Consider the following 14,526-nt stretch of genomic DNA (forward strand, 5'->3'; position numbering starts at 1 on the left):
AGTAAATATTATCTACAATGACAACGGTGCAAACTTCATTGGTTCAAGCAATGCTCTAAAAAATTTAGATTGAGAGAATATCATGTCGTTTTCCACTATCATGAAAATCAAATAGAATTTTAACCCTCCAACAGCCGTCTGGTGGGGAGGATGTTGGGAGCTCATGATTAGAATGTTGAAAGAGATGCTAAGAAGAATTTTGGACAGAAAAGTCTTGACTTATGAAGAGTTGGAAACTATTCTATGTGACTGGGAAGTTACAATAAACTCTAGGCCACTCACGTATATTGAAGACAATTCGGAAGGTCTGAAGTCATTAGCTCCCTCTTGTTTCTTACAAAGTATTCCTAGCAGTGAAACAACTGATTCAGACGAAATCGACAGTAAAAGCCTAAATATAAGATTGCGTTTTGTACAAAAATGAAGGCAGGATTTAAAATGAGATTTCGTAATGAGTATTTAGCAATGTTGATTCATAAAGTAAGAGTCGGAAAGAATCTGTAAGAGTAAGAGTTGGGGAGCTCGTTCTTTTGGAAACTGATGGCAAGCGTATCAACTGGCCTTTAGGAATCGTCATTGAAGTCTTTTCTAGAGCAAATGGGCACTCAAGAGTTGTCAGAAGATGAGTCACTCAAGAGTTGTCAGAAGATGAGTCACTCAAGAGTTGTCAGAATAGCTGATGGAGAGAAATTGAGGATTGACAGGCATTCCTACTGTCAGTCCGAGAACAGACTTTATCCGTTAGAAGTCAACAGTTCGGAAAAACTACCATTCATTGCCCAAGATGCTCGAAGGGATGAAAGTGCCTCTACGCCCTGCAGCTGGTAATTCAGATTCCAGTGAAGATTATTCATCGAAGCGAAGTTCCAGATTTTGTCACTGGAGCTGGTCGAAGTGTTAAAATTCCCAATAGACTTATAACTTTTGTTGCAATTTATAGGTATCCTACAAATTGCAAGGTGGGAGGTTGTTTGAGTAATACTCTCAACAACTCAACTCTGTTTAAGTTTTATGTTTCGAAAAAAAAAGCTCTACCGTTTTTGTAAGTATAACTGCGTCCAAATTTTGTAAATATCTCAATTAAAGTGTTTTTTCATATTAAATCCATAGTTATTTTCGAATCCTTTAAAAGAAACTATTGGAGAAAACCGTATATTACCAGCAGCTAAAGATATTGTTATTATTGAACGAAAAAGCGGTTAATGAACTTAATAATATTCCGTTATCAAATGATACATTCATAAAATGGCAAATTCCATACAAGAGACATTTATTCAAAAAATAAAGCTAAGTATTTGGGATTGTAATTGAGTAAAAGTACTGATATAACGAACTTTGTGCAGTTATTAGCTGAGATACGTTTCGAGGAAAATAAACGAGTTGCCGAAGTGTATTTATTTTGTGAATCTCTTCATGATACAGCAACTGCAAATCAAATTTTAAAAGTAATTGACAAATTTATGTCTGAGAATGATATTTCTTGAAATAAGCGCGTTGCTGTATGCAGTGACAGAGCTCGGGCTTTAAAAGAAAATATTCCGCTGTTATTTCTCAAATAAAGAAAGTCACACCTGAAACTAAATTTACTCGCTACATTCGTCGTGCAGCGTTAGTAGCCAAAACAGTCCCTGAAAACCGTTTCGAATCATGCTAGCTGTGAAAATTGTTAATTTTATGAAAATTCGAGCTTTAAATTCAAGAATTATCCCAAGAGATGAACCGTAAACACGAAACGCTTTTGTTGCATTCCCAAGCAAAATTGTTGTCCGGAGGCAAAATTTTAAATGGATGTTTTGAACTTCGATTAGAGATCCAAATTTAACTGTGTGATTCAATATTTGAATTGCAAAAAATGTTTAATTAGTGAATTACGGTTGGCGCGTTTTGCATAATTTAGCTGATATTTTTGTGTTAAATGAATTAAATGTATGATTACAAAGCGTGAATTTGTTCACCGTTAGAGATAAAACAAATGCAATGATAAATTAAAAAAAAAAAAAAAAAAAAAAAAAAACCAATGTTTTTCATTGATGAATAATTTCGGTATGTATTTCCCCGAGAATTATGAAAAAGAAAATGGGATTAGAAATCCACTTTTTCAAATGTACCCGAAATGTTATCTGATGAAGAAAACAATTGAAAGAAATTTTCTGTGATCGAACTCTAACTGAAGATTTCAAAAGTTTCAAAAACAAACTTGTTAACTTTTGGCTGAACCGAAAAAACGAATTTAAAGGCATTCCAAAGCTGTTAAATTTTTAATGCCTTTTTGCACAAACTATTTGTATGAACAAGAATTTTCTTCCATATTATATTTGAAAAAAGTGGATCCCAATTTACGGTTAAAACTAAGTAAGACCATACAAAAAATTGATCTCTCTTAAACAACCCCAAATTTCGTACTAAATTTTAGAATATTACAATATAAATTTTTGACAATTAAAATGATAACCAATTTTTAATCTAATATTTTTTATGTGTGCATATTTAATACAAATAGGCAACAAGTTGAGCAAATGGCTTTATATACAAGGTGTATCAGTACAGCGGTGGCAAACTTTCAGGAGAAAGAGTACACCTAGACGATAGGAAATCATAGTAATGCATGGTCGAAAATGTTTTCCTGACGCGGTAATGACGACAAAAACGCAAAACAGGAAGGGCACAAACAGTGAGACAAAACGTGTTTTATTCTTTTTAATACAACAGAAACCAACAAATAAAAACAAAAACAAACAACGATCATTATTAAAGAAGGTATTCGAATTTACGACCCCGGCCCGCGATGAAGGCCTCCCTTCTCCGGTACATGGAGGATCTGCATCACGAATGGAAGATGCATGACACACGGTTCTTGCATCACGGTCAGTGTTGTAATTTCGAACACTTTCATTGATGATGATCATTGTCTCTTTACGTTGTTTTTTCCTTTTTGCTGTACTTCGAATAATAAACATGTTTTCTCCCCCCATTCGTGTCCTTTCTTTCTCGATTTTTGTGTCGTCACTACCACACCAGGAAAGCGTTTCCGACTATGCATTGCTATGTGATTTCCCATTGTCAAGGTGTACTCTATTTCTCTTGAAAGTTTGTCACTTCTGTAATGATACACCCTGTATACATTAATATTTCTATTGAGATATTGAAAAAAATCAATGTTAATTGTAGTGATGGTACTAAAAGATTTTCAATTTTTGTTTAGATGGTGCGTATTAGTCAAAAGGTTGAGAACCGCTGATCTATTTCATTTACTGATTTTTTACACAGTTCTATCTTGATCATTTGCTGCCTGACACTATAATTATGGAAGGCGATTTTTTATATCTGATCTCACAAGAAAAATGGATTATATCAGAAAAAAAATTTGTAAACCTGAATGATGAATCACCACAAAAATTAACAGTGTCACATCTCCCAGCATTTGCTTTCATTTAACCAATATACAATTAATTATGATTTATTTATTATACTTTTCAATGCCTTATTTATTACAATAAAATTATATTTACAAAAAAGTTTTTATAGTATATATTCTGCATAGAAATTTAATAGGATTTTCATATGCTTATGACTGGCCTCATTATCTCTTTGAATATATTTCCTAAATTCTGAGCTGTCATGAAATCCTCCAAGTCATTTAATGTTTTAAGCTCTTCTGTGGAAAATGAAGAGAAACTAAAGGGAAAAAATTAAAAATAATTTCAGCATAAAAATTAGAATATATTTAAACAAATAATACAAATTACTCCAAAACTAATGGGAAAAACATTTTGAGACTTCACAGAACATATTTCAGCATAGAATGTATATTCATACATCAAGATGTTTAGGCACTTTCTGTTTTCTCAACAAGCCATCTTACACAATACAATGGTACGAAATATAAAAGCAGAGATTTATTAATGACAAACCAGTACAAAACGAAACATTAAATGTTTGACGTCAATGAATTCACTCAAAATCACAGACATTAAATAAATGTATAAATTCAATAATATTAATTAGCTAATAATGAAACTGATTTACAATAAGCTGCTCAAGAGAGCGACCACTATCCCTAATACTCGTTTTGTACTACTGACGCAAAGATACTTCACATTCTAGAAAACCCCACCTGTTTTTTGGATAGAAATCCAATCCCACATATCTTTGGATATATACAGCAGTAATTAAAAATACGGTGACTAGTTCCTCCTTGAAATCAGTGTGGAGGTCACAGCACATGTAAGATGTTCCCATTAAAATGTACCAGACAGATCAGTTAACTAATAAAGAATTGTTGACTGTAGGAGTCAAGTGATGGGTGCTTTTTGGAAAGTAAATTGACTTGGAAACAGAACTCACCAGCTCAACAGAATATACCTCAGTTCTGATATGAGCTGGCGCTTATGCTGAAAGCGCATTTGACAATGGGCAGCTACTGACATGTGTTCCAAAAATTCAGATAAGACTTCTAAAGTAAAATATATTACTGTTGCGTGCGTACGGGTTCGTAATAAATTGAATGAACAAGTCTGATGAAAAGTGAATAAATTTATTCTTATTACAACAAATAAAAAAATGCTTAAATTTCCTTAGAGATATTCGTACAATATCACAATATCTCACAGTAGTTATCTTTTAAACTACTCAAACGTTCAACAGAACTTAATTCAAAACAGAGAAAACTAATCCGATTTCACCGAATAGATCATGCTATATTCATTTTCGTATATAGTCGTTTCGCTTCTTCCACTATAAGGTATTTCTCCCGCTTTCCTAGTGTGCCTTCGTGGTGTGGTAGTCTGCACGCTGGGCTGGTATTCCAGAGGTCCGTGGTTCGATTCCCGGCGAAGGCGTTTGTTACTTTTTCATCTTGCCTGCTTCCAAAAATATACCTAATGTCTCTACAAGCAAATAAACTTATTCGTCACAAGCTCGTTAAATGTAAAATAGATTGTGCAGTCAGAAAGCTCTCCTTGTCACAGAAATACACTGTTTAACGGTTAATCAGACTAAAGTGCGAAGTTCAGTGAGTAGCATGTATTTTACTCTGAATGAATAAACTAGCCAAAAAAAAGGGGGGCACTTGAAAATTAGATGCAAAAGTTAACCAATGGATTGAACGAGCCCTCCTACAGCCTACCACTATGTGTAAGGATTTTCGTGGATTTCCTTAAGGTATATAAATATGAGCTCATTTTCCAAAATCATGTCTAGTATGCTTTACCATATTCAATTAAATAAGCACACAAAATTAAAACTAGGATACTTTCCGTAAACAATTAGTGCTAATTAGTGCTGTTCAACTGGAATTGGATCGGATTATTTGTTTATAGCAGTGCTTTTCTGCCTCGTGACTTACATGTATGTGAGGGGGAAAGGAAATTCCTAGACGAAAATAATGTAATAATGAAATGTTAATAACCAAATAAATATAATCATTAAATTCATTTGATAATTACAATTTAATTTGCAGTTATAAGGAGATGTATGTTATTTATAATCCCCAAAAGTGCATGTCCCAAAAGTACTAATATTATTAAACTGTATAATAAATACATAAGAGAGCACTTTTCGCATCCTATATAATTTGTCTCCATTCTAGTACCATGTACATTGCTCAAAATAGAAAAGGGGGGACAGTTCTATATCTCCCGTTCTCCGGGGCAATTCATGAAATTAAAATTGCGTTCTTCATGTCTCAAAAGCGCGACTTAGGATATATATTAGATTTATATATCACATTATTCTAACATAGGTATTTTGACACAAAATCGGACTTTTTCTGAAATAACATACCAGTTTTTTTACATATTTCGATTCTACGACTCAAATTATGCCTAGATACTAAATTTTGTAAAATTTGGTGCGAAATTTACAGAGAAATTCAACAGTTTATGTTGGCGCTTTTTTTTCAGTTTGCGTCAAAAACAGTTCACTTGGCGAACTTCTTAATATATGACAACCTATTTTCCTTTCCCTTTCCACCTGGTGCGTGAGGAAAAAAAAGTCACAATCGTTCCTTTTTTCAGATAATGGTCTTTACACTATATTTTTAATTATAACTGTTATTATTAAGTATTTTTTCTTTTTCGAATTTTATTTTAATTGTTTAAGTTGCATGGTTTCTTACGAATATCTGTTTTAAAAATTTCTATTTACTCATTAGAACTACGTAGTTTAAATCAAAGGTGCACCGTTTATTTTATTTTATTTTTTTTTTCAAATAGTTTTCTTTATATTATACTTTTAGTCATAGTTACTATTTTAGGTAATTTTAAAATTTTTAGACTTTTATTTTAACTGTTAGTGTTGCATTGTTTCATCAGATACTTATTTTCAAACTTTCTATTTATTCATTCGAACTGAGCATTTTAAATATATTCATTAATATAAATTTTCCAGAATTTTATTTTATTTATTTGAATTGCGTTTCTTTCGGAAGAATACTTTGTAAACCAGACTACGATGCATTTGAAGACTGCATATATTAAAAGAGAAAATACAGTAAAGTACACTTTACACGCCTTTCAATGTTCCGTTCAGAAAAGATATATAAATAAGAGACATGTATAACCGACATTTTAACTTAGGATGACTTGCATACACTGCTTTAAACAGTTTTATCATTATGCCCATTGCTTTACACAATTTTATCATCCTACATTTGGTTTCTTAAAATGTTATTATGCTTAAAATATTATTATTTCTTAAAATGTTATTATGTTCTTAAAATGTTATTATGTTTTTAAAATGTTATTATTTCTTAAAAAGTTATTCTTAAAATGTTATCATATTTTAGTCAAATATTTTATTTTTGAAATCGCAAGAATCAAATATCATAAGATTAAAAAAGTTTTAAATTAATAAAAAATACAAATACTAAATTTTACGCAATTTTTTTTTCTTTCTTTTTTCTTCAGGCATTCTGCTTTATTCTTGCTCTTTTTCTTCAGGCATTCTGCATGTATATTAAAAAGCATCCAACTTTTCGAAACATCTTGGTATTTCTGACAATCATTTTAAATAAAGTTATCGCCTTCCATTTCATAAAGGCCCACAAACGGCCGAGCGGTAAAGTCGCTGAACAGTGGTAGTTCACTTCAGGGTTCGAATCTCGGTTAAACGGGCTGGTTGCATGCGCGTTTTCCTGGATTTTCTCATGTGTAACGTGTATGCCAGCTGGTTTCCATTAGAAAGTTCTTCAAGAAGGCATCCTTCCTTTTAGGCAGATAGCCCTGCTTTGCCGTAACTTAATAATCCAATTCAATCCATTTCATCAATATTTAAGTCAGAGCCTTTATCAATCTTTAGAGGTTAGCATTTTGAAGGTATGAGATGAAAGGAAAGGCTGGTTTCATCAAGAGGTTTTGGTTTATTTAATTATGGCAAAGCACATTAGGGCTATCTGCCTAAAGGGAGGGATGCCTTCGTGGAGGACGTTCTAAGGGAAACTGGTTTGTATACACGTTACACATGGGGAAAACCACCAAAACACCCATGCAGCCAGCCCATTCTCGGGATTCGAACCTCGGACCGAACTACCAGTCTAAAACCGAAACATATAGTCTAAAACCAGTCGCTCTTCACTTTAATCTGCAATGATATCGTTTTTGTCTTTTCTGTTAACACAAGCTGAATTGATAGTATTTGCTGGTGCACACGTCCAAGTGTTTTCTCTTTGAACACCTAAATTCTTTAAAGTATCCAGAAAGTATATTCAAAAGTGTCCAACTTTTTGAAACATCTTGGTATGTCTGACAGCCAAATTTCCCTTCAAACTTTTGCTTACTTTTCTCCCCAATTTTCTTCTTTCCTTCTATAGTTATTTTCAGTGCTCACACAAGAAAATTAAGATTTTTCGATTGCTAGACTTCCATAAATTTTGCATTCTTCTCAATTTTTTAAAAATATCAATTGCATCAACTGCGTTTCAGTTGAAAAGGCACTGTATGCGATATTGTTAAATGAAATAAGACTTGAAAACATTGGTTTAAAATGTGTTTAATCGTTTCCGAAACGTGTTACAAAGCTCTTAGCATATCAGGAGGAATGTTACGGACATGTCGGTGTATCACATTTTTTATTTCTGCCAAATTGTTTAGATTATGACCATAAACAGTGCTTTTCAGATAACTCCATAGCCAAAAGTCACAGAGGTTGAGGTCTGGTGGGAAAGTGTCAGCCTATAAGACGTACATTCGTTAAATGTTGCCTAAGTAACTGTGCGACACATGTGAGGTGGGGCCCAGCCCCGCATAAAAATCCTAGTATCTAAAATGCCACGTTACTGCAGTTCATGTATCACGAACATTTTCCCATTGACTCTAAGCGAGCTGCAATCACAGTGGTCCAGCTGTCGACTGCTCTTCAGAGAAAAATGGTTCAGTTATGAAACTAGCTGTCATTCCACTCCAAACGATGTGGAATGACTGCTATGCAATGGAATGCAGTAGGAGAATGCAATGGAACTAGGTAGATAACATGAGGGATTTCTTTGGCCTAAATCGATTAAAAGCGTTTTGAACCAGTATCTTCATGTTTTAGGGCCGAATTCAGGCTTCAAAATTTACAAATTAGCGATTTGTGAGAAAACAATTTCCAGATTATAAGCACTTGTGCGAGTAATTTGCGATCTCACATTTTCTTATCGCTAATTCGTGATTTTCACGGACGAATTTCTCCCTTACACGGATGGCGCACTCGACTTTTATCGACTTTAACGCCTTTAAATGATAATTTGCTTACTTATCTTACTTAAGTTTCTTAAGGGTATACAACATATTAAACCCGTGTAACAAAAGGTTAAGTTAGATTCCCACCCATATTTCGTTTAACAATATTGCATACAGCGCCATTTCCCCCCTGGTGGTGAGGTTTCGAACTTCCTTTTTTTCACGGAAAATAAATTCCCATGACCTCCTTTACACGATTTCCAAGTTTGATAACATTTGATCCAGTAGTTCTCCTTTTATGACCGTTTCAATGTGGAACTTTAATTATAACCACTCTGTATATTATTAAATTTTAATTTGAAACTATGCGTTATCTGTATACCATGCGTAAATTTTTCGCTTTTATGGAAAAATAAAGAATCGAAACAAATATACTTAGGATAATGGACCAAAACTGAACAAAATTTCCCCTCCCTCCGAAAATAAAATATTGAAAATTCGACTTTGAATTTATTGGATTATCGAAATATTCAATTTGACTTATCTTCTAAGTCCTAGTTCCGATAACAAATCCGTCAAAAATTCCGAATTACTGAAGCTGAAGTAAAAGGTTTAGTGTATATTAACTGTATGTTAATAAAGTAATCAGAGTGTAATAAAAATAGATTATAGACGTTATGCTGATGCAACTTTTTGTCTGAATGCACAACATGTAAAGGAAGAGAAGGCTTGTAGAAATCTGTTTTTGACATGCCTTCTAAAAGTAGATGTCATACTCCTTTTGTCTCTTCAATGTCAAAAAACTTTCCTTTGAGAGGGAACTTTAGGTTTGGGGAAAGAAAAAAATCACAAGAAGACAAATTTGAAGAACATGCAGGACGATTGAGTACGCATACTTATTTTCGGAACACAAGCGGTTCTCCGATTGGTTATTGAATAATGAAAAGATGCATTGTCATGCAATACAAAACATTTGGAATACGTTTTCTAACTCAATAACGTAAGATTAAAAGTCATTTGCTTAATTCACAGCCATTCACAAGTCAACTATTCGGGCAATTGCAGAATCGTTTTGATACCTGAGCTTGTAAGACAAACCTAATAGCACTGGATTTAAACACTTCTTTAATCTTCCGAGAACATTCCTTCTTTAGCTCATATTCCAAGAATATTAAGTGAATACAATTATTGCAAAAGAAATTGAACATTTATTTGCACTACGGCTTGGTAGTTTACTAACGAGTTAACAAAACTTAAATTCTGCTTTTTGTGTCTAAGAATACAACAATATTTTAAATATTTACAAATAAAATATTAAATTGGAGATTTAATTGGAGCCTTACCAGTTGCCTAGCATTTGAAGATTATTAAATACTAATTGTTTGTTGCGAAGTCTAACACAGGTTGCATAGTTGGTTTTCTTAGTTTTCTAGGTTCTCTTCACAAAGGTCCTCTATGAAAGCTTCTTAACCAAATAGCTCCCATGTTCTTTCTATGTTCAAATAACCAACTAACCTAATTTAATCGCGATTTCCAAATGAAGTTACTAGCAAAACCCGAATACTCATTAAAAATCATGTAGCTTGCCAATCGGGAGTTACATCAAAGATACGGCGTCAATAATTGAATTGCTATTACGGTACACTGTTTCTAAGCTTAGATGGACATTCCTTAATTAAATATACAGTCAAAGGTCTTTAATCCGGAATCGTCAGGACTTCGGCGATTCCGGATTATAGATCATCATTTTAAATCTGGTAAGATGGCATGCAGAAATTATAAAATTAAAAATATGAAATCGTAATTTATGAAATAAAGAGCAATTATGATCTAAAGGGTATCAAAATTTAAAAAAACAAAAGCTTAATATTTATTTGTTTACTTTATTAAACATTTCTTTCAACGCGCGCATGCATAAAGCATACATTACGCATAGTCGAAATTAGAAAATTGCAACCAGAAAACTATTTGATTTGTATCGTGATATTTATAATGACGAGGAATTTGATTTAAATCATATCAAAGACGGGGTACATCGAGATGAAATACTACATTATAAGCCGAAATTATAAGCGGAATAAAATAAAAACATCTGCCCTGAAGATAAGGATAGTGCTGACAGATCAACTTCCAGTTCATTGCGCGCCGCGACGTCCCCCCCCCCCCGCGCAGAGCAGCGTGAAATTGATAAACAGATTTCGGAATGGTTAGAGAAACAAAGGAGCCTTTATCCATTTTTTGCAGTAATTCCACTTTTTGTTTGATGGACATCGAAACATGCTTTCCCTTTGTAGATCCAGCATCGGAAATTCTATTTGACATAATCGAAAGTTCCAACTTACTTTTATAAAATTGCTCTAACAGTCTGCAAAAAATAATAAGCCGGTTCCAATTCGAAGATTAAGGAACAACGCAATCTGCAACATTAACTGAAATAGATAATTAGATAATTTTAGCTTAGCTTATACCGTCCGTTATACATAAAACGCGCATGCGTAAACGTATTATGCGCATGCGTAGACGTATTAAGCGGTTTTCGTTGACGCATGCGCAGAAAGTTTGTAGCTTTGAGGTCCGGATTATAGATCATTCCGGATTATGGGTGTCCGGATTAACGACTTTTGACTGTAATTGATTTGCAACTTCTACTAGAGCTGACGGTAAGAATTGCGAATAAATAATATCTTGTGCAATCTTGATTAATATAAAATTAGAAATATTTGCATAGAAAAATATTTGCATTCAGACAAAGTTTTTAAAATATTTGCAATTACTTTACAAGAAGGATTTATTAATAACCGTAATAATTACTTATTATATTGCTGATGGTTAGAATTCAGTTCTTGACAATTACATTCTAAATTAGAATTTTAAGGATATAATGAAAATGCGCTACGCAGAAAAATACATTTTAGGATAAAAAATTAGTCGATTTTTTATGTTTAAAATCATCTTAAATTCATTTAATAAACATCGTACCCTCGTTGGTAACTGAATCAAGAATGTTGGGTGTCGTTTTATTCTTACTTGTCCACAGAACATGCTGACTTATCGAGCCATTAAGTAGCTTCAGATCATTTCTACATAACCATTCAACTTCCATTAATTCGTTCTCTAGAGGATTGTATGTTTATATCAAAATTTGACTTTTATAAGAATGATTATTCTAAATCTTATGTTTCTATAAAAATATACTGCGCTTTAAAAATATAGATGATAGTATCAGCCGCTCTTTCAGCCACTTCATAAGAAAATAGTTTAGAAATAAATTATGCAGTTAATGTCATAAAATTCAAATAAACATCAAACAAATGTTCTCAGTTTTAGACAATTCGATTTAAACGAAGTAAAGTAGCAGACGATAAAACGCCGAAGACAAAAATTTAATCTTACAAAAATTTTTTTTAAAAAAGGAAAAAAGGAAGAAATTTTTTTAAAAAGTTAACAATTTGAATAATATCATCTATAATTTTAAAAAATAATAATTTTTCACATAGTATTTATAAATATTTATTACGTATCATTGGGGGAAAAATTTCATATAATTAATTCTCCGTAAAAATTTATTTGAAATTTAAGGTTAAAAATAGCTGTGGCAATTCACTGCAACAAAAATCCATAAACCACATTTGGCGTTATTATCGCTCCAAAAAAAAAAAAAAAAAAAAAAAAAAAAGATGCCAAATTTCAAAACGCGAAAATATGTAAATTCGTGTATATCTTAAAAAATTTTGAATAAAAAAGTCTAATTTTTTGCAGGTATGCTTAGAAATACACCTAGTACTGTAAGATGATGGTAAAAATTTTATAGGTTATAATTCAAAATTTTTCGAAAAATTTATAAAAATTATTTAAAAATAGAAATTTAAAAAATAAAACACAAAAAATGGGTAAATTTTATTTGGAATGAACCTAAATTTCGAAATGTGAAAGGAAAAATCAAAAAAGTTTAATATAAAAGGAGATATTAATAAATATTTGCCAAAATCAATTAACATTGAGGAGCTAAAATTATGAGAGCTAATATTTTAAAAACTACTCGAACGGTTTTTACAAAACTTGGCATTCTGGCATAATTTGAGTCGTAAAATCGAAATATGGAAAAAAATTGGTATGTTATTTCAGAAAAAGTCCGATTTTGTGTCAAAATACCTACGTTAGAATAGTGCTATATATAAATCTAATATATATCCTAAGTCGCGCTTTCGAGACATGAAAAACGCAATTTGAATTCTGTCAATCGGCCTGGTAGAACGGAAGATATAGAACTGTCCCCCCCTTTTTTTTAGCAGTATATATCTTTGCACACTTTACGGACTTACAGTGAAAAATAAAGGAGAACTCTGTAGCTCCATTCAAGTTTTTATTCTCGATATACTGATACTGAACGAGACCTAAAAACACTTTTCTTTTATAATATATCTCCTCTTATGATCCCTAACGCTTTTGTTTATTTTCCCCTTCGCAATTAACGCCAAAGTCCCCTTCCTCACCGCATTCGGGACGCCACCATCTATGGATATAAGTAGGCTTACCTACGAATATAAGATCATGCTTTTCTTGAAAACTCAGTCCCCCAAAACAGTGTTTCCCAACCTTTTATCACAGCGGACAGGTCTACGTTTGATAATTTTACCGCGGCCTGCTGGTGGTGGTGGTGGTGGGGGGCGTTGATTGTTTATATTTTAGATTATTTTGATTTATTAATTTTTATTTAATTGTATTTAAACATGCCTTCAAAATAAAATACACTTTCACCAAACACAGTTACATTCGTGTTTTATTTATGATATTTATAGTTATGATGATTGATTTTTTTTAACTAATTGAAAGAGAAAATAGTTACAGTGGTTTTCTTTTTCTTTTACTTTTTAAAACATTAAAAAAATTATGTCACTACCTTCGGGGGCCTTTTTTTTAAATACATAAAATTTTAATGAAACACAGATGTTTTTAATTTGGGGTATAAACCTAGGAATTTAAATTCAGTTTCAATGAAATGGGCTACCATTTGATCCACGGACACCGGTCAACGGATCGGGACTTGGGGGACTAATGCTCCAAAAGATAAAATAAGTATACCTAGAAGTGAGCAGGACACCAGAATTTCACTTATTGATCGAACAGGTATAGTCTTAACGCACTAACTGTACAGTTCCAGATACATAATCCAGAATGCAACATTGTGAAACTAACCACGGTGGTTAGAATAGAAGTAGAGAAGGTTCAACTCAAGCAGTGAATCTTGGCGGCCATGTTACTACTTCTGCTGTGACCTGTGCAAGGAAGTCTATCACTGCAACAATTTTCATTATGTAGTTCATTTAGTAAAGGCGGTTATAAAAAATTATTTCTGTGTAAAATATGTATATTGGGAGAAAAATAAAATAAACGCTGCTGAATCTGCTCGACAGATATACACAAAAACCATTTTATTCAAAGGTCAGTGGGGAAAAAAAAAAAAAAAAAAAAAAAAAAAAAAATACTTTAATACATGTGATATATAGCTTATGGAAACAATTATGCCTCTGTTTTTGCATATATAAGCTGAAATAGTATATCCCATTAGATATAAAAGCAGAAAGGTATGTAAATTTATATCGTTTCATATTTATTTATTTCTGTGTAAAATGAACATCTCGAAACATGTTGAAATACTTGTGAATTTTGTATGTCCTAGAATTATTAAAAGGTAAGCCAAAATACTTGTCATATTTAACCATTTGCTTATTACATTTAAAAATTAAATTTTATATGTATGTAAGGTTCAGTAAATAACCTGTTATAAAAATACTTGATTGCTTATTTCCATAAATTATAAATATATATATAATGAATATCTCATTATACTTATGTACTGTTTTATAAA

The 14,526-nt window shown here is 32.3% G+C and overlaps 1 protein-coding gene across 1 annotated transcript in view; it reads right to left on the bottom strand.

Moving 5' to 3' along the window:
• Positions 1–3,441: 3,441 nt before the first annotated feature.
• LOC118201893 (RWD domain-containing protein 3-like) overlaps positions 3,442–14,526 on the bottom strand; it is a 58,901-nt gene continuing 47,816 nt past the window's right edge. Inside the window, exon 5 of the mRNA XM_085818341.1 lies at positions 3,442–3,675. Coding sequence (XP_085674467.1) covers positions 3,558–3,675 — 118 coding nt within the window. The 3' untranslated portion in view covers positions 3,442–3,557. The remainder of the gene's footprint in view (positions 3,676–14,526) is intronic.

The sequence above is a fragment of the Stegodyphus dumicola genome, chromosome 6 (assembly GCF_044657685.1).
Source record: "Stegodyphus dumicola isolate Sdum_Otavi_A_Nest chromosome 6, ASM4465768v1".
In the NCBI taxonomy this organism is placed as follows: Eukaryota; Metazoa; Arthropoda; class Arachnida; order Araneae; family Eresidae; genus Stegodyphus; species Stegodyphus dumicola.